The sequence below is a fragment of the Phoca vitulina genome, unplaced genomic scaffold (genome assembly GCF_004348235.1).
Source record: "Phoca vitulina isolate PV1807 unplaced genomic scaffold, GSC_HSeal_1.0 scaffold5, whole genome shotgun sequence".
Taxonomy (NCBI): Eukaryota; Metazoa; Chordata; class Mammalia; order Carnivora; family Phocidae; genus Phoca; species Phoca vitulina.
The window spans coordinates 52,440,236-52,464,063 of record NW_022589708.1 but is presented as its reverse complement, the minus strand read 5'-3'; the positions used below and the strand labels follow the sequence as shown (position 1 = coordinate 52,464,063).

The 23,828-nt window shown below is 39.2% G+C and overlaps 1 protein-coding gene across 5 annotated transcripts in view; it reads right to left on the bottom strand.

The window, feature by feature from the left end:
* AKAP11 (A-kinase anchoring protein 11) overlaps nucleotides 1-23,445 on the bottom strand; it is a 51,484-nt gene extending 28,039 nt beyond the window's left edge. For 2 of the 5 annotated variants that reach the window (XM_032402945.1, XM_032402946.1), the window contains exons 1-4: nucleotides 23,289-23,445; nucleotides 8,935-9,044; nucleotides 4,265-4,381; nucleotides 633-680 (exon numbers count right to left, since the gene is read on the bottom strand). In XM_032402945.1, coding sequence (XP_032258836.1) covers nucleotides 633-680; nucleotides 4,265-4,381; nucleotides 8,935-9,044; nucleotides 23,289-23,439 — 426 coding nt within the window. In that variant the 5' untranslated portion in view covers nucleotides 23,440-23,445. Of the gene's footprint in view, nucleotides 1-632; nucleotides 681-4,264; nucleotides 4,382-8,934; nucleotides 9,045-15,157; nucleotides 15,318-22,705; nucleotides 22,820-22,917; nucleotides 22,939-23,288 lie in introns of those variants that run through there. The other 3 variants (XM_032402947.1, XM_032402949.1, XM_032402948.1) reach the window with 3 other exon arrangements.
* Between the last annotated feature and the right edge of the window lie 383 nt (nucleotides 23,446-23,828).

Below are 23,828 nucleotides of genomic sequence, written 5' to 3'. Positions count from 1 at the left end.
CGGAGACAGAGAGCAGGAGAGCACAAGCAGGGGAAGCAGCAGAGGGAGAGGGAGAAGCAGGCTCCCTGCCGAGCAGGGAGCCCGATGCGGGTCTCGATCCCAGGACCCTGGGATCATGACCTGAGCAGAAGGCAGACGCTTAACCAACTGAGCCACCCAGGTGCCCCTTTTATATAAATACTTTTCCCAGTGAAAGAATTAATGTCTTTGACCCCTCCTAGAGTACTTTCCTTTATAAACATGACTTTATCAGTAACTCTTAAAGAGGAAGCAGACTAAGAGAGAAATACTCTGAACACTTCTCCCTGCAGCCTTATGTTCCCAGGAGTACGTCTTCTCTTGTGCCTTCTGTCTAAATGGCTTCCTTCAGGCAAGGGCACAATCAAGACACACAGCAGTTTTCATTATCACCTGACAGGCATTATTCATAAAGAAGTAAACGGTTATTACTTTTTCTTTTGGGAGATACTTTACTGCCACGAAAGGAAACACACAGCAATCACAAATACTAAGAAGGTAAAAAAAAAAAAAAAAAGATGTAAATTTTGGGCTAATAAGGCAAATTTCACGGTCTCAAAATTTGTTCCAAATAATCTCCCACGGTCTTTTCCGGTTCAGTAAGTTGACCATACCTGTATATGAGCAGCATCTGTTTCTTCATTAAAACCTAGAAATGTGACCTGAATAAGAAAGGAATAAAGCTCCATTAATTTGAGTTTTTAAGTCTTACCACAATTAGATTATTGACAGAGCTGAGATATAGAAAAAAGCACATAAAACATTAAAATGCTGACTGTTATATACAAATGTTGAAGCATTATGTAGTATACCTGAAACCAATAGGTTACATGTCGATTATACCTCGATTAAAAATAAATACATTTTTGGCTCGGCCGCCATCATGAACGACACAGTAACTATCTGGACCAGGAAGTTCATGACCAACCGACTACTTCAGGGGAAACAGATGGTCATTGATGTCCTTCATCCCAGAACGGCAACAGTACCTAAGACAGAAATTCAGGAAAAACTAGCCAAAATGTACAAGACCACACCAGATGTCATATTTGTACTTGGATTCAGAACCCATTTTGGTGGTGGCAAGACAACTGGCTTTGGCATGATTTATGATTCCTTGGATTATGCAAAGAAAAATGAACCCAAACAGACTCGCAAGACATGGCCTGTAGAAGAAGGAAAAGACGTCACGAAAAGAGTGAAAGGAACGCAAGAACAGAATGAAGAGAGTCAGGGGGGCTGCAAAAGCCAGTGCTGGTGCTGGCAAAAAGCGAGCTGGAGACTGGACACCAGAAGGAGTAAAGGTGCTGCAGTGGCTTTATCTGTGGTGCTTGTGCAGATTTTTCACAAGAGGATTAATGAACTAAGAATGTTAATGTGAAAAATAAATAAGTAAATTTTTTAAATGCTGGCTGTCTTGGACAAAATGATTCGTTTTTCCAAAGATCATCACAAAGGTTTTTCACAAAAGATCTGGTTCCATAATGCAGCTCTTCAACCTTCCCCATATCCACTTCATTAGCAAGTTCAATCAATTCTACTCCACAAACATATCTCCCACACATCTACCTCTCTCCGCTCTCCCTGCCGTCACTTCTCATCTGCGCTACGGTCCCGTCCCACCTGGTCTCGGTAATAATCATGTCACTCCCCTGTCAAAACCCTTCCACGCTTCCCACTGCAATGTCCTAACCGAAGCCCCCAGGATCTGGGTTAGCTGGGGCTTTCAACCTTCCCTCACTTTTATTCATACACATGGGCCCCCTTTCTGGGTCTAGAACATGCCCAGCATGTTCTTGCCTAAGAGCTATGCAGTAACACCCCCTCAACCTGGGTCTCTAGTCCTTGGATGCTTACATGACTCGCTCCTCCTCATTCTTCAAGATCCAACTTAAATGTCACCCCCTCAGAAAGGCCTTCCCGGGGTAGGTCCCCAAGACTCCTTATTGACTTCCTGTGATATTATCACTTATTTCCTTCAACACCCTTATACAGTGATTTCTCTGAAGAAATTTATATAAATTTCTAAAGAATATCTAATGGCATGAAAACATGTCACATTATTAAGTAAAAAGGACAAGTTACAGAAAAAATGATACAAGGTATGCACCCCATTTCAACCTTATTTTTAAAAACATGCATGAAAAATAGTACTAGAAGGCAATACACTAAGAGATAAGCAGAGATTAATTCTAGATGATGGAATTGTAAGTGATCTTATTTTTTTCTACTTTTTTCATGTTTCTTCCCCCTAATTCGTAAGATTAATGATAGGCATTTTCTTTTTTTTTTTAAAGGTTTTATTTATTTATTTGTCAAAAAGAGGGAGAGAGGGAGAGAGGGAGAGAGAGCGAGCGAGCACACACAAGCAGGGGGAGCAGCAGGCAAAGGGAGAAGCAGGCTCCCCGCTGAGAAAGGAGCCCGAAGCAGGACTCAATCCCAGGAGCCTGGGATCATGACCTGAGCTGAAGGCAGATGCTTAACCGACTGATCTACCCAGGCGTCCCTGATAAGCATTTTCTTTTTGATGCTTGCAGTATTTCTTCATTTTCTACAAGCATCATGTACTACTTTTGTAACCCCAAAAAAGTATTATTTTTAAAATTTATATTCCCTTTATGTCTTTGACATCATAGGAAGAAAAAATTTCCATCTGAAGACAGAATGGTAAACTGTCGACTAAGCAAGTACTGTGACTAAAAATATGAAATACTTAAATGATAGCAATATGGAAAATCAATTCTCAAGAATTAAGGGAAAGCAGCATAGTTAAAATATAAAGCAACACTCAGTATACTTTTGATCTCTTTCTGATGACTCACAAACATGTCAGAATATTACATTACTCCAGGATCGTTATTCTAATTACGGTTATCACTTCCCAAAAGTGCTACAGTTAATTTCCAGGTTTCTAGGTAAACTGTTCGGCTCTAGGAGCCAGTCAGTCTCCTCATCTGTAAAACTTAGAGCGATACAACTCCTCTTCCACAGTTGTGAGGGTTAATCGAAAACATGGAGGAAAGTGCCTCACACATCACAGACACTCAATAACAAAGACACTCAAAAACAAACTTCCTTCCTTTCTTCGAAAAAATACTTTGAGATATGCACACCCACAAATGAGACAGAAATTCCTTCTATTCTTTCAAGTTTCCTTTCACTGAATACAAAAGAGAAAATAAGCTGACAAGGAGTTTTGAAGATGCCAGTAGTTTTATATTTCCCATTGATCGAGGAAGGCCTCACCAAAGAATGTGGGCTCGGAAAGGCACTACGTAAGCAACTGGAGAGATACAGGCTGGAAAACTGTTTGAGGGCAGAAGGACACAGCAGACTTGTCACACTTGGCAACAACTGAGGAGATTAAGAGAGGCTCAGCGTTACTCAAGTAAAGCAGAAGGGATAACAGAGAAGATAATAGTCAAGAGCCATAGAAATTAGCTGACACAAAAGGAAAAGGCTCAGGTCAGAGAACACTGCAGGCCTAAAAGGTCTGCTCACCATCCTCTGGAACTACTTCAAATATAGTTTCTCAAGGAAGATGAAAGAAAATCCTTCCCAACAATAAGAATAATCAAGATTTTTTTTATTAGATCCTTGGTTTCAAAAAAAATTTGTTTTAACTAACATACGTATCACTTTTGAGCCTGAACAGCCTAATACCTTACTTCCCTTATTTGGTGACATGAATGTGTTGATGGGACTATGGCTATATTGCAGGAAAAAGTGTACTTCTTTTCATAGTAATAAGTCCAAACAAAGACTGGAAACACTGATGTAGCAAAGAAATAGGTGAGCAAGGAGTATATCTTGAGTAGTAAACACATTAATTTCAAAGTAAATTTATCACTACTTTTTCATTTTGTATCAAAGTACTGAATTTAAATAATCAAGAAAACTAATAAAACCACAAAAAAAGAATAAAGAAAACAGTATATATTTCATGTTTAAGAGTAGAAAATTTTAGTATTAAAGTATCAATTATTGAATATAGCAAGGAATCATCTAATACAGTGCTGTATGTCCAGTGATTGGGATCAACAATGTCTATACACTGAATTAAATGTGCTCACTATAATAAACTAAGACAATTATGTTAGCCAATATTTAAAACACGTACTTCTCAAACATGTATTAATATGTAGAGATTTTAGGCAATTTAAAAATAGATGATGCAGCTTTACAAAGAAGCATGAAAATACACTGTGTTTTATTAGGAAGAGATATAGAAAGTATTACATCAAACCTCAGTCAAATTGGCATGTTCGTCCTGCTTTAAACAATCCTCTGCTGATATACTGCATAGTTCCTTCTCACTCTGTAATAAAGACTTGACAGACTGGAACACATCTTCACTGAAGCTCTGAAAATAAAAGATATTCTTAATTTATTTAATTCTAAGACAAGGTAAAAGATCCTAGAGATATTCTATTTTTAAATGTAGAGTCACTAACTCTCCAGTTAATATTCATTTGGCACCTGTGGATATATACAGCCCTCAACTGAGCTGAGAAGAAGAACCAACAAAGGGCTTAATCAAGTAGAGTTCCACATGCTCAAAACACAACACACCACAACCCAGGCATCTGACCTACTGGAAGCTCATGAGGCCCTCACTCTGGGTTGACTTACTCTTACCCCACACTGAAACCCAAGAGACTGCACACCTGATTTCCAAGTCACTGGCAACAATTATATGAGGAGTAAGATGATGTGGACACTATATTAAGGCATGCTAACAAAAGTGATTACTCTCATAAAGAAGGTGGAGAGATGGAAAAAAGAGATAATAACCGAGCTAAGGCTTTTCAGGGGTCCTAAGGCAGCTATATGATAAAATGAGGGAAGGTTTTCAGATTTGGTGGGGGAGAGGTCACAAACACAAAGGAACAGAGGGAGGAAAACATTACATAAAGAAAATAATGAGTATTACAGTCAGACATAAAGAGAACATTAATTTCATTCTACTTTATTCTCCTTCCATTGATTTACTGATCTGCTCTTCTATTAGAAATGTTCTTACTCCCTAATCTTTCCCTGTAGAAATCCTACCCAGCCCAAGACCTATGAAGATTTTCCCACCCCTTAGTCATAATAAATCAAAGTTTCTACTGTATTATCTACACACTGAGGTCATTTAATCCACATCACAACATACTACCATTACTGTTTTCCTATATATTTGTCTTTCCTACCATTAAACCAAATTATTAAGGTCAGAGACTGTATTTGACTCAATTTGTTTCCTCAGATTTCAGTATCTCACATACTATATGAATTCAATAAATGTTTGCTAAATAAGAAGTTGGTGGAAATCTTTGGTTTAAAAGATGAGATACATATGAAACCAGAGCAGTAAAGAAAAAATATATAATATTAAATTTGAATATGAATTATCAATATGAACTCATGTTAAACATATGTCCTACTACATTTTTCCACTGAAACATCACAGAAGCAATGACCCTCAGTAGTAATGCACCCAGATTTTGGTTTCTAAATACCATTTTGCCAATAAAAAGAACTAGAGCTCTTGGGAAAATGGCTGGTTCCAGGCTGGAGGCAGAGAAAGTATGACATGTGGGTTGAACATCTTAATTGTGACAGAAAGCAACGAAGTGCTCAGGGACTAATTGGGTCATTTCAAAAGAAACAGCAGCAACAGGTGAAGGGGATTAAGAGCACATTTACTGTGATGAACACTGAGTAATGTATAGAAGTGTTGAATCACTGTGTTGTACGGCTAAAACTAATATAACACTGTATGTTAACTATACTAGAATTAAAATTAAAAAAAAAAAAGAAAAGAAAATAGAAGCCAACCTGAAGGAATTCCCACTGGCCAAATTTAGGCATCAAAAGAATAAAAGTGGTAATGGATTATAACAACTAGATTTTTTTTAAATCTATGAATCCATTAAAAGAGACAGATAAAAGGATGGGGGAAGAACACTTCTTTACATAAGAATGCTGGATGACAAATATGGACAGAATGACAAAATTTACAAATGTCATTTGTAAATCCCAATGTAATTACTAATTTAGGGAAAGATTATCGATGTATCCTATCCCTGGGTTAAAAGCTACTGGGGAACAGGATACTCACTCTCTCCCAGCATCACCCTACAGATTACTTATTAATTGTACCAATTATAAAGGATACGTGTCTTTATGTTGGAGATATCTGGTGATACTGGGGGGGGATCAAAGAGACATAATACCCAAATAAAACGTGAATCTTGATTGGATCCTAGATGAAGAGCAAGGTAAAAGTAACAAAGATATTTGAGACAATTAGGGAAATTTGTATACGGACGGCATGTTAGATGATGTTACTGAATTAACAATTTTTCTGAGTGGTAGTAATGATGCTGATGTTCTTAAGAGATGTCCGCAGCCAACTCTCACATGGTTTCAAAACGGAAGTGTGTGTGTGGGTGCGTGCATGTGTGTGCATATGCACACATGTGTTTGCATACCCACACAGATAGAACGGGTATGGCGAATGTTAACAGAGGATGAACCTAAGTGAAGGGTATGTATAGTGTTCATTGTACTGGTTTCTTTTCTCAACTTTTCTGTGGGCTTAAAAATATTCTAAATTTTAAATGATTTTCTATTTTCATTAATGAGTGCAGGTTTTTAGGCTGAGATACAAACAACTCAAAAAAAGGAAAAAATATGAAATCTGAACCTAAACTATTGATATAAATTCATGACACTGAAGGAGCAATGGGCACTCCTACTACCCAGAGTACTTGGTTTCTAAACACTAGAAGGGGTTCTTTGGAGAAATAGCCAATTCCAAGTCTGAGAAAGGGAAAGTAGAAGGTGAAACTGGGTTAATCTGTTACACTAGAAAGCAGGGAAGCGATCAAAGAATTAAGAGCCTAATACAATAGGACATAGGCACCAGCTCAGAGGGGACCACGTCTGAGATCCCTTGAGCTACTTAAATAAGTAAATGAATAAGTAACCATAAATAAATAAAAGATTATAAAACATAGTATTTTTAAAATCCATGAATCCAGAGCAATACAAATGAATAAATGAATGGAAATAAATTCACTTGCCTATTCCACCACATTATTAATCTGAAAATTGGTAATTCAAAAGCATTTACTCAGGCTTGATAGGAGATACCGTAGTTCATTTAAGATTAATGAGAGAAGGCTTTTCTTTAAAAATTCTAGCTAATAAATGTAAAAGGAATGGTAACATTAGGAAAATCATCATTTTGCAGCTTCTAGGAAATAACAGATTCAGGAAAGGGTCATCAAGGATGCCAAAAATATTAGATAAAAAGTTTTTGGAAAAAAAACAAGATACTTGCACACAGCCAAGTATCATCTCATAGATTATTTGATAACTAGAAAATGGAAAACACTTTTAAATGGACAGTTCTGGCAGCATTACTACCTTCATCAACTGAGCAATTCTTGCATCACTGATCACAGGAGAACCTGAAATTCTGTCCTCACATCATCCTAATGAGGTAGTCTTGCCAAAAATGTTTAACCTGAATTAATCAAGCTTTGACACCAAACTTCTAGAGTCTATGAAATGTAGAAGAGAGAGGAATAAGTTTAAGAGGAATAATACCACAGATCTAGTATATGGGACATAGTATAAGAAACTGGCCTAGCCTGTTCAAGAAATCAGTCTATATATATATAAATAAATAAATAAAAGAGGAGAAACTCTCAGACCAAAAGTAATGTAAATAAGTCATAAGCATCAAATGTAACTCAAGGCCTAGGAGTCTAGACTGAATCCAATATTATTATATGATAACTGCATTATTGTTATGTGGGAGGATACGATAATCCCTGGGAGAAGCACGATTCAGGAGTGAAGAGACATTAAGACTGTAACTTTCAAGTAGTTCTGCCAGAAAGTAAACACGTATGTGTGCGCACGTGCACACACAGAGCAAATAAAACAAAGTACAGTTGACCTCTGAACGACACAGGTTTGAATTTCATGGGTGGATTTTTTTCAATGAACACAGTTCACTGCTGTGAATGTATTTTCTCTTCCTTATGATTTTTTAATAACATTTCCTTTTCTCTAGAATTTATTGTTAAGAATACAGAATATCATACATATAACACACAAAATATGTGTCAATTGGCTGTTTAAATTATTGGTAAGGCTTCCGGTAAACTGTAGGCTATTAGTGGTAAAGTTTTTGGGGAGCCAAAACTTACACATGGATCTTGGACTGCACAGGGGATTGGCACCCCAACCCCCATGTTGTTCAAGGGTTGCTGTATTAATAACTGTTGAATATGGATGGTTGGTATGCAAGTTTATGTTTAGGTGTGCTATGGTTTTAACTCTTCTGTATGCCTAAAATTTTTCATAATAAAATGTTAGGGAAAAAAAGGTCAAGAAATGGAAGGGTAACCAAACTGTCTTAAGTGGAAGAGAGAGGGTTCTCCCTCAGACTAGAAAGAGGATCAGGAATCATATTTAATTTGCTCACTACTGATTATCCAGTACCTAGCACAGGACCTGGCATACAATAAACACTCAAATTTATATTTGCTGAATGAATAAATGAGTAAATGGTAATATCTGAGGGCAAAGGTAAAGGTACATAAGAAAATTTATACCTGATGCTTATATTGTTAAAAGACGGAAAATCTTGAGAAGATAGAAGATAGAAAACTATCTGCTGAGAAGAAACGGAGAGGCATTGTGATCTTTGGGAAATAAGGTTGACTGACTTCATGACTTCTTATCACTATTTTCATACATGCCAATCTTTGCAAGATTTCAATATTACTAATTACAATATTGAGATTCATTTAAAAACAAGAATATCATATCAGCTGCTTAACAAGATTTAAAAAAATGATCCACATTTTTATTACAACTATCACTAAAAGGAATCTAATACTGTGAACTTACTTTTCTGACAGATGCTCTAGGCTTCATGTGACTGTTTCTCAAAGTCTGGAAGGTCGCCATAACTATATTGCTGTTGTATGTAATCAATGAAGAATTAATCCATAAAACACCTAAGGAAAACATATTAAAAGAAAACAACTAATTTACTGATTTTAGTGATTCAGGCAAGCATTCCGTACTAAAATAACTTCTTTAAATTCAGTCATTTAAAAAAAAATAAAAACATTAAAATTCTAAGACATAAAAAATTATTTTAAGCAGTCTGCCCTTATCTATTCAATCTCACTGCCTTTGTGTTTTGTTCTGTTTTGCTTTTTACAAATAAGAAAGTATTTGAAAGTCTTAATAAGAAATGTTTGGTGGGTAGCCCTCTCAAGTCCCCTCCCTCTTCGGGAGCTTTGTACTATAGCTCAATGAACTTTAACTGCTTTAACAAAAAAAAAAAGAAATGTTTGGAAAACCTTTTAAAATCTAAAATAGTGAGTATCACAAAAGAATCCCAGCCTTCTTGCCTCCCAAAAGTCACTCGAACCCTACAGCAACTGTGAGTGTGTGAATGCTCTACTCCTTATTTCTTGGGCAGAAATATTTGATAATATACAAATGAGACTATGAACCTGTATATATCAAATAAAATCCCATAAACAGTAACAAACTCCTTATTTAGGAATCTTAACAGCACACCAATGAGCAGAGTTCAAAAAACATCCAAGTTAAATGATTAAGAGTACTTAAAACACAGGCACGCACACACATGCACACACACACACATGCACACAGAGACCTTGGAAGAAACTCTAAAACTAAGAACTTAACTTTTTATCAATGTTTTAAGAAAGTACCTTTGAAAGCTTAAGTCAACTTGGGCATTAAGTACTCAATATTCACATCTAATCACAGTACCTTGTCCATTTAAAATCTACTTGTACTCACGCTATGCGTACAGGGAGAACAAAGCAATACAGCCCTCTGGGGTTCAGAGACTTGGAAGGAAAGTATTTCATTATAATAAAGAATGAGAAGAGGAACTAAATTCTAAATCACTAAATAATTTAAAAATTTGAATGAATAAAATTTAAGAAACAGTTTCAATCAAACTGGCCTTACCAAGAATAACCTAGTTGAGGTTTTTAAAACATCTGATTAATATAAATTTACACTATGAAGAGACATATATGCAAAAACCAAGCGTGAACCTACTTTCCATCAGAACGGCAAACAAATTAAATGTTGGTGGAGTTCTAATTTTATATTCTTTCACCATAGAGAACAAACCACAGTGTGTATGCATGCACGCACACATATGCACCTCCCTCTAGAGATTTCCAGATTCTAATTTTTAACAAAGAATTATGATGATATTCTATCCTGAACTAGAATTAATCCTAGTGGTCTCCTTAACAATAAAATTTGATTAATGACTAGAATTGAAGCAGGATTTTGAGAAAGGCAAGGGAGGCCCCAAAAGCCCAAGATAAAGAACAATATACCAGGACTCAGAAGAGTACCATTTGTGTCCCTATTCTACCTCTCATTAGCTTTGTTTCCTCTAGGTAAATTGCAGTATCTCTGGATCTGTTTCCTCAATGTATATATCAACTTGCTTTCTGAAGAAGTTTATCGTAAGAACCAAATGGAAAATAATTTATAGGAGATACTTTGGAAATGCGAAATAAGTCAATCAGAGAAAGACATGTATCACATGACCTCACTGATATAAGGAATTCTTAATCTCAGGAAACTGAGGGTTGCTGGAGTGGTGGGGGGTGGGAGGGATGGGGTGGCTGGGTAATAGACATTGGGGAGGGTATGTGCTATGGTGAGCGCTGTGAATTGTGTAAGACTGATGAATCACAGACCTGTACCTCTGAAACAAATAATACATTATATGTTAAAAAAAGAAGAAGATAGCAGGAAGGGAAAAATGAAGGGGGGGAAATCGGAGGGGGAGACGAACCATGAGAGACTATGGACTCTGAGAAACAAACTGAGGGTTCTAGAGTGGAGGGGGGTGGGGAGATGGGTTAGCCTGGTGATGGGTATTAAAGAGGGCACGCATTGAATGGAGCACAGGGTGTTATACGTAAACAGTGAACCATGGAACACTACATCAAAAACTAATGATGTAATGTATGGTGATTAACATAATAAAAAAAAAGATACTTTGGAAACTATACATCATAGGTAAAAGAAAAACTAAAATTTTTACTTATGGACCAAAATGATCAAGGGAGCCAAATTCTCAAAACAGGGTGTAAATATAAAAGTTTATGTGGCCAAAGCAAGACAATAATCTTTTTGTATTTCCCAGGCCAACTCATTCTCCTTTTCCCCACAGAGTTCTCTTCAACTGCCAGAAACCCTCAGAGGCAAAGGGACTTGTCTTAAATGTTACACAAAGCCTATAAAATACAAAGGCCAACATAAGGGTTCCAGAAAAGCAAAATTCTCAAACTCGGCACCTGAGTCAATTGGCACCTTTTGTGTGGGCAACCGTATAATACAGATCAAAACTTTGAAAATATTCCTATGCTTTAATACAATAATTCTCCTTCTGGGAATTCATCAAAGAAAGCAATGATCCTGAAGCAACGAGGGTCCAAATGAGAGCTCATAAAACCCCAAGTACTTTGCTAAGGGATTTACGTGAACATCTCATGAAATTCTTAGGACTGGGAGAGTAGTACTCCAGTTTTACAGTGAGACAAACTGAGGAAAGGGGAAGTTAGGCAATTCGCCCCGGCCCACACAGTAAGCAGTAGAGCTGAGGTTCAAATCTAAACCAAACTCTAGCACCCAGGCTCTTAACCACCCCTCTGGAGTGTGTAAAGGTTTGAAAAGCAGTTCATCACACTTTATATTAGAAACAATAAGCCCTCTAGATGCCAGAAACGGGAGAGTGACTGAATAACCCAGATGCAGTCCCCCATGATGCACATTCAAAACGACACTGAAGGACAGAGAAGCAGCACACAAAGCATCGTCACTTTCTCGGACTCCTAAAAGGGCGAAATGGGGGAAAGAGATGGGAAACAGCAATCACCTTTGCAGCTAACTGAAGTCAACAGGAGGAAAGATGACACACTAACTCAGAAGAGAAGGTGACCAATTATCTAGATGAGCCGCTCACTGGAAGGTGCTGTGACAAGCCGTGCCCCTGAGGCACAAGAGACAGTGACAAGGAGGTTGCGGGCAGCCAGGGTGCTGAGACAACATCCTGCCTGCATTTGACACCTCTAATTACCCCAGTGCTCTACTACAATACTCCTGAATAGCAGACCTAGAGAGAACACTCTCTTCACAGTTGAGTACTAAAGCAAAATGGAACCCAACATTCAACAGACCTATGAAGGAACACTAAGAACATAAAATAAAAATAAATAAATATACTAAAGAAAGAAAGAAAAATCCAGACAAATATAATCATGCCACCCAAAACTCATATTATCTATTTTCAGAATGGTCCCTCAGAATTTGTATTAATAAAAAAGAAACTATATTTAGTTCCATATCTTCACTCATTTTCTGAGCCCTACTCCATCCCTTTGTGTTTAACTTAACACATAAGTAAAATACTATCTCACAAAGGGAAAAACCTATCAGAGAATAATCTTTGCGACAGTCCATTCAAGTGAATCCAACATGAGATGGTATGACTCATACTTCTGGTAAAGCAGATCTTTGGAAATGAAGCAAAGACAAACGGGGGAGAAAGAGCAACAGAGCAGGGTTTCTTCAGCATCTTATATAATTAGAGAGAATGTAGTTTTGTTTTGTTTCGGTTTTTTAGAAGATGTTTTTCTTTCTTTTTTTTTTTTAAAGATTTATTTATTTATTTTTTGACAGAGAGAGAGAGAGAGAGAGAGAGAGAGAGAGACAGCGAGAGAGGTTCGGAACACAAGCCGGGGGAGTGGGAGAGGGAGAAGCAGGCTTCCCGCAGAGCAGGGAGCCCGATGCGGGGCTCGATTCCAGGACGCTGGGATCATGACCTGAGCCGAAGGCAGATGCTTAACCAACTGAGCCACCCAGGTGCCCCGAGAGAATGTAGTTTTAAATAGATTTCACAAGAGGGGCAAAACTACAGTATTTTCCTCTAAACACCTTTGTGTTATGATAATAAACTTTCCACTGAATGCTTTTTTGATTTGTGCCCCATTATAGGTAAATAAACAGTCCTAAGTAGGGAATAACGAAGTGTGTTTCTCTACAAAGAAATTAAAGTGAATCTAGATCATTTGTTTGAAAGCAGATCAGAGACAGAAGTACAGATAGACAAGGCAAACAACTGAAAAGAAAGCTGCTAGAGCTCAGTAAAAACACAGCATATAAAAACACCACCATGAAATAGGGGCATTTGGGTGGCTCGGTCAGTTAAGCATCTGACTTCGGCTCAGGTCATGATCTCAGGGTCCTGGGATCAAGCCCCATGTTGAGCTCCTGCTCAGCGGGGAGTCTGCTTGTCCCTCTCCCTCTGCCCCTTCCTGTGCTTGTGTGTGCAACACACTCTCTCTCCCAAATAAAGAAATAAAATCCTTAAAACTAAACAAATAAATAATAAATTAAAAAATAAAAATACCATGAAATAAATGAAATCCCCTTAGAAGCAACCAAAAAGCAGAATGGATATTGCTAAAAAAAAGTACTAGAACGCCAACGAAGTCTTAAGAAATATCACAGAATAAAAACAGATGAAAGCATTAGAGAAACAATTATAGAGAGTATAGAAAACAGACATATGGACACTTTGAATAAATTACACTTATCTTGGATCCTGTGATTTCCTTTCTTAAAATTTATCCTGCATATATACTTGCACAAAATTCATGAAGATATATGTGAAAGAATGTTCACTAAAACAAAACAAAAAACTAAAAATAATGCAGAAGTCCATCAAATTATACTACATTTGTATGACTGATTATTACCAGCTGTTGGAGTTAGATCAATACACACTGATGTGACAGCAAGTCCATAAAATATTAAGGTAAAAAGCAAGTTGCAGAACAGTGTAAACAGTATGTGCTCCCTACTTGTCGTTAAAAAATAATTACATATACATGCAACTCTGTGTGTATATTTGCACATGTCTAGGAGATACTAGAGTGGATACAGACTAAACTTATGACAGTGGTCATTCATGACAGCTTGGACTTTTTTTTAATGTTATGAAATGTCATATAACTATAATATGGGAAGATGATACGTTGTTAAGTAAAAGAAGACAAGTTTCCACATGCTCACAGTATCCCATTTTTGTGTAAAATCTGTATGACTGCACGTGTGTATTTATATACACAATGTAAAAAAGAACATCTACTAAATGGGTACAAACATTGTTTTTTACCTCGGTACATGCAATTATATGAGTTTTATTTTTCTGGACGTGCCTAACTTCTTTCATAATCAGAAAACAAATACTTCCAAGTCTTTCCTCCTCTCCTCTGGCCTAAGAAATTTTCAAGTTGACATCATCTATTTCCTGACCTTTTTATAGCATGAGTTAACCAAGCCAAGGAGTCTCTGAAACACGCTCCTTGTCTTCTACCAACACTCTTATCCTATCTTGACCCTCTTCCTATGGCACTGGTTCTCAAACTTCAGTACACATGTGGATCACCTTATTTTTAACACCCCCCTCACGTCCAAAGATCCAGATTCAGGTCTACATGGAACCCTGAAATCTCCATCTTTAACGAGTACCCTCTGTAATTTCTGATTGAGAGACACTTCGTCTCTCTAGCCACTACATTAGTCTCTTTCCCTAAATTTTTTCACAACTTGTTACTCAAATGCTAACATTTCTAACCTCCATCCTTGTCCTTTGTGGTACTCATTCTACCTAGTTTTCCAAGGACAGTTAATCTCTACCTTTGGTTTTAACTGTGCAAATAACTCCCTAATGTCTATCTCCAGTTCAGTTCCTGCACTTGAGTTTCAGTTCCCTGGTCCAATTTTCTATTAGATACTTCTGACTAAATATCCCAGTTACTCCAAAATCAGAATGTCCAAAAAATTGAATAAAACGTTCTCTCTAAACAATCTTCTTCTGGATTCCATCAGTAAGAGCCAGTAAACCAACTAAGCCAGCAGGTCAACCTGGAAACTGGCTTTTCCCTCAATCCCTACAGATTACCACATCTAGTCAATCCCCAATCCTGACCTGGCTCCCTCCTAAACTTCCCGCCAATCTACCCTCTCGTCCATCAGCTGAACTGCTACTTACTCTTCATGTATCAGTTCAAGGACCTCCCTCCTTGAGGAAGACCTGGCTCATGTCATCTATCCCTCTTTGCCCAAACAGTAGCCACATCCTTTATGTTCCCAAAGTGGTTTGTCCTTTATTCCTTTGGTGCCGTTGTTTGCATTCTTCCTTTTGTGAATTCCTTGAGGACAAAAATGTTTTATTGTATTTGTATTCTAACACAGAAGGCATTCAAACATCTACTGAATTAATAAATAAAAAGTCTTTAAAAAGGAAAGTATACCTTTAAATGTTTACACAGGTACTTCTACATTTAATGAATTATTTGTGAAAATATAAAAGTTTCCAATAATTTCTAATTCTATAATATTTAATATTTATAATAAATGCTCCAAAAACATGTTGGCCAAATTCCAAATGGCCAAGCATTAAAAATTAATATTCTGGGGCACCTGGGTGGCTCAGTTGGTTGGGCGAGTGCCTTTGGCTCAGGTCATGATCCTGGAGTCCCAGGATCGAGTCCCACATTGGGCTCCCTGCTCAGCGGGGAGTCTGCTTCTCCCTCTGACCCTCCCCCACTCTCATGCTCTCTCTCTCTCATTCTCTCTCTCAAATAAATAAGTGAAATCTTAAAAAAAATTAATATTCTGTTAAATATAAATACAACAAAGCAGGGCAAAATACATGAAACATGAGTTTTCAGATATTAGACAAGAGGTAATCCAGGCCAATGACCGCTAAAAGAAGGGAAACACTAGCTGCTAGCTATTTTCAGGTCACAGCATGGACAAAAGAAAGCCAAGCAGTATGGCGGTCTCATCAAGTTGCAGAGACAGAGATGAGAGTCTGGGAAGGTCAAGGTGCCTAGAATTTGCAGGGCAGCACACTGGAGAGAGAGCTCACAAAGATTGAAAGCATCAGAGAGTTGCAGATGGGTTCTTCCAGGGTCTTTGGTCAAATACTGATCTGTGCCGAGTATCAGAGATTGGGGAAATAATTACCTACCAAAGAGCAGCAAGCCAAACAATACCTAGAGCCAGACAGGGCTTGGAATAATTTGCACTCCCACCAACCAGAGTGGGAAAAACCTTGTAATATGTTAGGCAAAGGATGGCCTCCTTAGAAGGAAATCATCTTAGTTGGGGGACTAAGTCAGCACTACACCAGAGGCTGTTCTGTAGTCACCCTAACAAAGCTTAAAAGCAAGCTTCAAAACAATCCAACAGGTTCCAAATAACCTGTGAACCCCAACTAAATCCAACACTCTTAAAAAAAAAAAATACAACAAAATCAAGCAAGCAACAGCAGAAAACTCAATGGCTAGCACACAGTCAAAAATTACCAGTGGAGGAGAAAAATATGACCCATAACCAGGAAGAAAAAAGTCATTAAGTGCAGATCCAGAAATGACAAAGATGATGGAATGAACAGAAAAGATGTTAAAATTGTATTGCAAATGTTCCATATACTCAAGAAGGGAGAGGAAAACATGGTCCTAAGAAGAGAAACAGAAAATATAAGAGATCCAAACCAAACTTCTAGAGATAAAAATAAATCTAAATTAAAATACATACTGGTTACAATCAACAGCAGATTAGAGAACTATAAGAGAATATGAACTTTAAAGACATAGCAATAGAAGCTATCCAGAATGAAGCACAGAGAGAAGAAACCCACAACAAAGCAGCATCAGTGATTCACTGTGAAAGGTAATTGGACTCCCCAAGAATGTGGGGGAGAGGAACACTATATGAAAACAAAATGGCTCAGAATTTCCAAAAGTTGATGAAAACCGCAAACTGACAGATGCAAGGGAGATCAACAAACCCTAAGACAAATAAACAAAAAGAAAACCACACCAAGTACATCATAACGCAGTTTCTGAAAACTAGTGACAGAAAAATCTTAAACAAGAAAGAAAAGTATACATTACATACAGAGGAACAAAGAAAGACAGCAGACTTCCTGGCAGAAACTATGCTGGCCCATAAATAAGATAATTGAGCAACATCTCAAAAAAGTGTCAACTGATGGGGTGCCTGGGTGGCTCAGTCAGTTGGTCCAGCTCTTGATTTCAACTCAGGTCATGGGTTAGATTTCATCTCAGGGTCCCGGGACAGAGCCCCTCGTGGGTTCCTGTGCTCAGGAGGGAGTCTGCTTGAGGCTCTCTCTCTCTCTCCCTTTCCCTCCATCCCTCCCCACGCTCGTGCACATGTTCTCTTTCTCTCTCAAATAAGTAAATATTTTTTCTTAAAAAGTGTCAACTGAGATATCCATACCCAATGAAAATATCTTTCAAAAATTAAGGCAAAATAAGTTTATTTGAACTAAAAAAGCTGTGAGAATTCATCACTAGCCAACCATCACTAGAATAATAGGCAAGAGAAAAACAATACCAGATGGAAGTTTGAATCTAAACAAGGAATTTAGAATGCTTAAAAGGGTAAATATGAGGGTAAATAATACAAAAGATATTTTATAGAGATATTTTCTCCTTGTTTAATCCCTTTAAAAAATAACTATTTAAACTAAAAGTAATAACAACATATAATGGGGTTTACAACATACACAAGTAAAAGGCATGACAAAATAAAACCAACACAGTGTGGTAGGCTGGAGTTAAAAAAAAATGCTGTTCCTACAGTATACAAAAAAATGATATTGATAAGTTAAAGTTATCTTGTAAGCCCTAGAGCAACCATTAAAAACAAAACAGAATAATACCTAATAGGCAAACAGTGGCATAAAGGTGATGCTATCTCCCTTTTTGGCAAAATCAGGAAGCTAAGGCTCATCTTCACAGGACTGCTATAAGAATGCAATTACATAATATATGTAAAAACAGTATCTGATACAGCAGGAATTGATATAGCAGGAATTCAAATATTTGCTTCTTCCTTAAGAACAGACTTGCTGTTTGACATAAAACCTAAAAATACCACAGCTATCAGTTATTACTTTGTTTTCTCTTTCAAAACAATAATTAACCATAAAAAAAGACCCAATTTGTGTATGACCTGTGATTATCTATTAAGATCCTTGCTTCTCTAGTTTCCTGTATACCAACAATAAACACAGCTTAAAAAAAAAAAAAAAAAAACCTAAAATCTTCAGGCTCTGCTTTCAATACATGGCTTAGAAGTTTAAGTAATATTCTTAATCTTCTACATAACCCCCATCTACAAGATTATTTTAACAAAAAATATGTTCAGAATTTTAACCCAGGAAAACATTCATCAGTGACATCTACAACACCATGACTCAAAGAATATACTGCTGAAAAGACATTTAATTAGCTCTTGCAAATAGTAATAAGGCGCTACCCTAATCCTCCAGTAGCAGGAATGAGTGAATGGATCTGCTTTGCCGATGGCCCAGTGCTTGGTACATACGAGGCATCCTAAAAGCCTGTGCAAAACCTATTAACTGACAGGATATCTAAGGCATAAAAAAGAAGAGTGTGAAAGATAATTTTAAGATTTCAAGCTTGGGGAGCAGGAAGAAAAGTGGAGCCTTTGCCAATTACAGGGTAATTGGAAGACAGTGTTCTATCAATATAATATCCAAAAGGCACCTAAAATACATACATTAGTTGGGGTGGTGAGAGCTAGAGTTGTTATTCTAGGAACCATCTATACATACAGAACTTGAAAGCTGATCCTAGAGACTAGGAACAGAAGATCAAGAAAGAATCTAAGGGGACAACCATGATAAAGGTTTGCTGGGCAGGTAAACAAATACCACAAATACGGGGCAGTTGGAAAAGCAAGAGTAGAGATTTAGAAAAATTTAGTGTCACTGGAGTCAAGAAATAATTTTATGTCTGGAATGGTATTAAACTTCTAAAGTCCTGAGGGCAGAAATGATATTCTTTCATCGCTGAATGCCGCAGGAGCCTCGATCACAGTATGCAGCCGGGAGTAATGATACCACATCCTTACACTGTGTCAGTCGGGTGCTGCTTAATGGCCGTTAAACAGAATTCACACTTCTCACAACACAAGTTGGTGTTACTATACCCATCTTACATATAAAGAGACTGAGGCACAAAACGCTTACATAATTCGCCTTAACTTACAAACCTAGAAGACTCTGTCCTGAAGGAAACCAGGAGAGCAAGTTCAGTGTAATACTGGGGGGAAAACTCAAACGGCAGGATGTTAAACTACACCAGAGGTACCCATCATTTCCTCCCTGTCCATCCCCTCTTTATTAGAAACTTGCAGTGCCCAGTCTAAAAAAGTACAAACTGGGGGCGCCTGGGTGGCTCAGTCGGTTAAGCGTCTGCCTTCAGCTCAGGTCATGATCCTGGGATCCCTGCTCAGAGGGGAGTCGGCTTCTCCCTCTGCCCCTGCCCCCCCCTCCCCGCGTTCTCTGGCTCACTCTGCTTTCTCTCTCAAATAAATACATTTTTTTAAAATCTTTAAAAAAAAAAAAAAGTACAAACTTAGACATACCTAATCTCCTTCCCATCCATTTTCCCATTCCCATCTACCCCTTTCCTCAGCCAAAGGGACGACAAGTAGATACCTGGCCCACAGGACTATCTTCCCAGAAATTCAGAATGAAGATATGGAGACACTTCCTGAGAACCATGCTGTAAAAGCAAAGTGAGTTCGCACCACAGCAAACCAAGGTTTCATGCTAACCAAAGTCAGAGGGAAGCAGAAACCAAGAGCTTTAAAGAGAGCCAATTTAAAAGAAATTGGAACAGATAGAGTCCAGAGTAGCAGAGACAAGACCATGTGTTCCCAGAGAAAAACTGGAAGAGTACCTAACTGCCTGAAGATTTTCTAGTTCCCAGGATCCTGAGCTGGACTTCACGCAATGGGCTTCAGAGGCAGTCCTCCAACTGTTATGACAAATGCCTTTTTTAACTAAGTTCATTCAAGGGGGTTTTTGATTCTTAGAGCCAAATAATCCTCAAGCCATTAAAAGAGGTCAAAGGATAAACACTGAAAAAGCAGCTACTTACTATGTGCTTCAAAATAACTTTGAGGTATTTTGACTCTTCGCCATCAGGGATGAGGAAATGGAGGCTCACCTGTATTAAGTAATAGATCTGACTGACTCCAAAGCCCAAACTCTATTTTGCCTCATTTTCATTCAAGTTACATCCAATCTATTCCAGACGACCACGCCATTTATTTTTTTCTCATGAAACATTCTCAGATGAATCAAAAAATGTTAACTTTTCACCTTTTAACCTGTTCAGTCTCCATACACTTCAAACACCTTTACTCTAATAAGTATTTAACAATAAAATGAACTTTTATATGCAAAGACGAGTGGCAGAATGAAGACATCTGGATATTTTTGGTCTGTTTCAAAACTAATATAGTATTTTTCTTTCCTTTCCCTAACTTACCAGTTGATACACCCTTCAGTCAAGCCCAAACTAAGTGTAGATCTTTTCCTGACTTGTCCCATCCTCGTTCCCTCCAAGTGGTTGACTTTATTACTAAAATCCAGGCCACCTGACAGAAAAAGAACACATTCGGCTTGCCTAAAAAATTATCCTACCCAAAACTACTTCATTACTTTTCTTTTTGCTTAAATATTTTATTTTTAAGGAATCTCTACACCCAATGTGGGGCTCAAACTTACAAGCCCGAAATCAAGAGGCACATGCTCCACCAACTGAGCCAGCCAGGCGCCCCCCTTCAATTACTTTTCAAAGGCGAGACAAAACAACAAATATCTACATGCTAAAAGCTTGAAACCCTTACCAAAAGGTTATAAAGACTAGTAAAAAATTCTGTTTTTCTGTCCCTGAAAATCAGTTTGCCAAGATGGAATGGGAGGGAACTTTTTAAATCTAGACCAGTCTGTTTTGCCCATTCTCAAAAAGACATTTCCTAAGTTTTTCACATTTTCTTCAAGTATGCAACAGAACTCCACTGCCTACTTATAAGTGGAAATTTCCCCTAAAAATGACCTATAATGTGTCACCTGATTTGATTTCTTTTTCCAGACAGTAAGTTCCTGGAATTAAAAAAAAAAACAATTAAATGTACTATCCTCCTTCCAGCCTCTAAAGGTAAAGGAGGATTTCTTTAGATTCTAGATTTATCCCAGGAATTTAGAAGCTAAAGAAACTCTCTTCTGTGAGTTCAGGGTCTTCAGCAAGTCCCCTATCCTCAACAACTAAGAAATGTCACTAGCCTAGGAGTATACCTCTAGGCCTTTAGCAATAGCGCAGTTATCTGGGTACATTCACTAATCACTAGTTACCAGTTCAGCCTGGGAACCCATTTGTTCTGACTGCCTTAAATTCTTTAATCTCTCATAAACTGCTCTGTTACTCACAGCCACAACTAACAGTGAAATTCACTGTCAACCCTGGGTAGTTTTGCCAGAAGGTACATAAGAAAGTAAGAAAAACCACGGTATTACTTTAAAAAGATTCATTAAAATGCACTATTTTAACTGACACTAATCATTCTGGGAACTGTGCTGCCAATTACTCTAAAATCATAAACAAGACATTAAAACCATCGTTGCATTACTGAGTACCTTATATTTTGAGTACTCTAAATTTTCTATTTCCAGACATATCAAAATCAGTATCAATCAATATAACTACAATATCCCTAATATGGTGGGGAGAAGCTAAGGAAAGCTTACATGTTTTGCAACGGACTGAATAATTACGAAGCTGAAAAGAGAACCAGAATTTTTAACTCTGATTTGCACTAAAACCATTAGCTATATGTGTCAGCTGTATTTCTCAGCCTGAAATTTCCTTAACATCTTAAGCCTAAACCACCTCCAGTTTAATAAGATTTTAGAGGAGAGGGAGAGCAGAATTGCTACCAAGCTATATCACTGTCGTGGTTTAGATTCTACTGCCACTGCCATTTTACCAACGTTTTGAATACTTTGGTCACATCCACATATTTTCGTGTAAAGCAGAGTAGGTGCCTGGTATAATAAAAATCCATTCAGGATATGGATGGCCAGCATTTAAACCATTAACAACAAACAGCCTCAGAGAAAATTTGACAGCATTTCCAAACACCAACGCTCCCAGGAGCTGCTTGACGCCTTCCGTTTCTGCCATAAGATTTGGGTTGCGCCTGGTTCCATGGCTCTGGGGTTCTGACAGTGAAGGATGCTGCTCGGGGACAAAGTGCAACGTCCTCCTCCTCCTGCATAAGCTCCTGTGCGCGCACCACGAACACAAACTAAGCACACGCACCCTACGCACCGAAGAGATCCGGCTCTGAAGACCATCCTGGGGATGGAAACTGAGCTTGTCATTCAAAAGGGCTGCAACTCGGCCGCTACACTCTGGACCCCAGCAGACCCGTCTCGAGCCCGAGGACACCCCCTCCCCCCAAGCCCGGTGCCGCGGGCTTCCTTCCACCGCCCAGCTCCTCCCGCCCTCCTCCCACCGCCGTGCCAGGGCGCAGCTCTGGGCAGCCCCGAAATCAGAGCAGGGACTGCGGGCCGGCGGAGAGGCTGGGGCGCCCGAGCCCGGCCGCGCCATCCACCGCGGCCCCGCACCACGCCGCCACCCCGGCCAACGCGCGGCTTATGTTGCGGGCGGATCCGCACCCGCCTCACCTGGGGGCCGCAGCCTCCGCAGCTCACAGGCATGTCACCGGCCCGCAACGACTAGTCGCGCGAGCCGCCGAGCAGGGGGCACCCCCTCCCGCACCGGCCCCCAGCCCTCCCCCCTCCCCGCCCCGCGGCCCGCCCCCGCCCTCCCCACCCCCGGCTTCCGCCGCCGCAGTTCCAGTCCGCAACACCACCTAGTCCCCACGCCTCCCACTCACTCTCGCGAGAGGGTGCGGCGCCTCTCGCGAGAAGAACTCTGTGACCAAGCCCGCGCAAAAGTGGGTGGGCTTTTAAAAAATGAAAGAAGGAGCAGGAAAAACCTTCCCACGTGCTCTGGGGCAGCTAGCGGATCGGCCCCGCGCATCACGTGACGTGCAGGCGGCCTCTCTATTGGCCAGAATCCGCTCAGCCGTGGGAGCTTTAAACTCCTGGCTGACCTACGAACCTGCGGCGAACGTCTTGCGCGCTTCCTGATCCGTTACCTTGGAAACGGTTTAACCCTTTCCTCTGGCAAAATACCCAAGCATTGGCTGGCTCTGCAGGTTTGGTTTCAGGTCCTTCTTCCTTTCTTTCAACCCCTTGGTCTTACCTCCTGGAGTCAGCTGGGCTTCTTCTTCGCCACAGGCTAGCTTTGCTGTCTTCCGATTGCCAGGGCTCTTCCCAAAGCGGCAGCCCCAGCAGATCTGACGGCCCAAGTCAGGCTCATCCTTTGGGGTGGCTCCGCCCCTTCTCCCCAGCATCTCTAGAGAGGACCACTCACAGCGCACCAGGCCGACGGCCCTATCCGAACCTCAACAATTAGCATCAAGGGATCTCCGGGCCCTAGTGCTCACCCTAACCAATTTACACGGTGTCGGAACCAGGAAGTAAACTATTGGTCACTGAGAAACCAAGCCCTAGACGAAAAGCTAATGTGTGATTATTTACATTTAGAATCGGAAGGCCTAGACCAGTCAAGTTGCACAGTCTCCTCATGGACATCTATTCAAAGGTGGAAATACCTGGTAGATGAGAAAGACATTTTGAAGTTTATCCTCATTATGAATTTTGCACTCTTTGGGGGAGGGGGGACAGGGAACAACGGGTGCATTCATATGTTGATGTCTTCATTCAACAAAGTTTTGTTGAG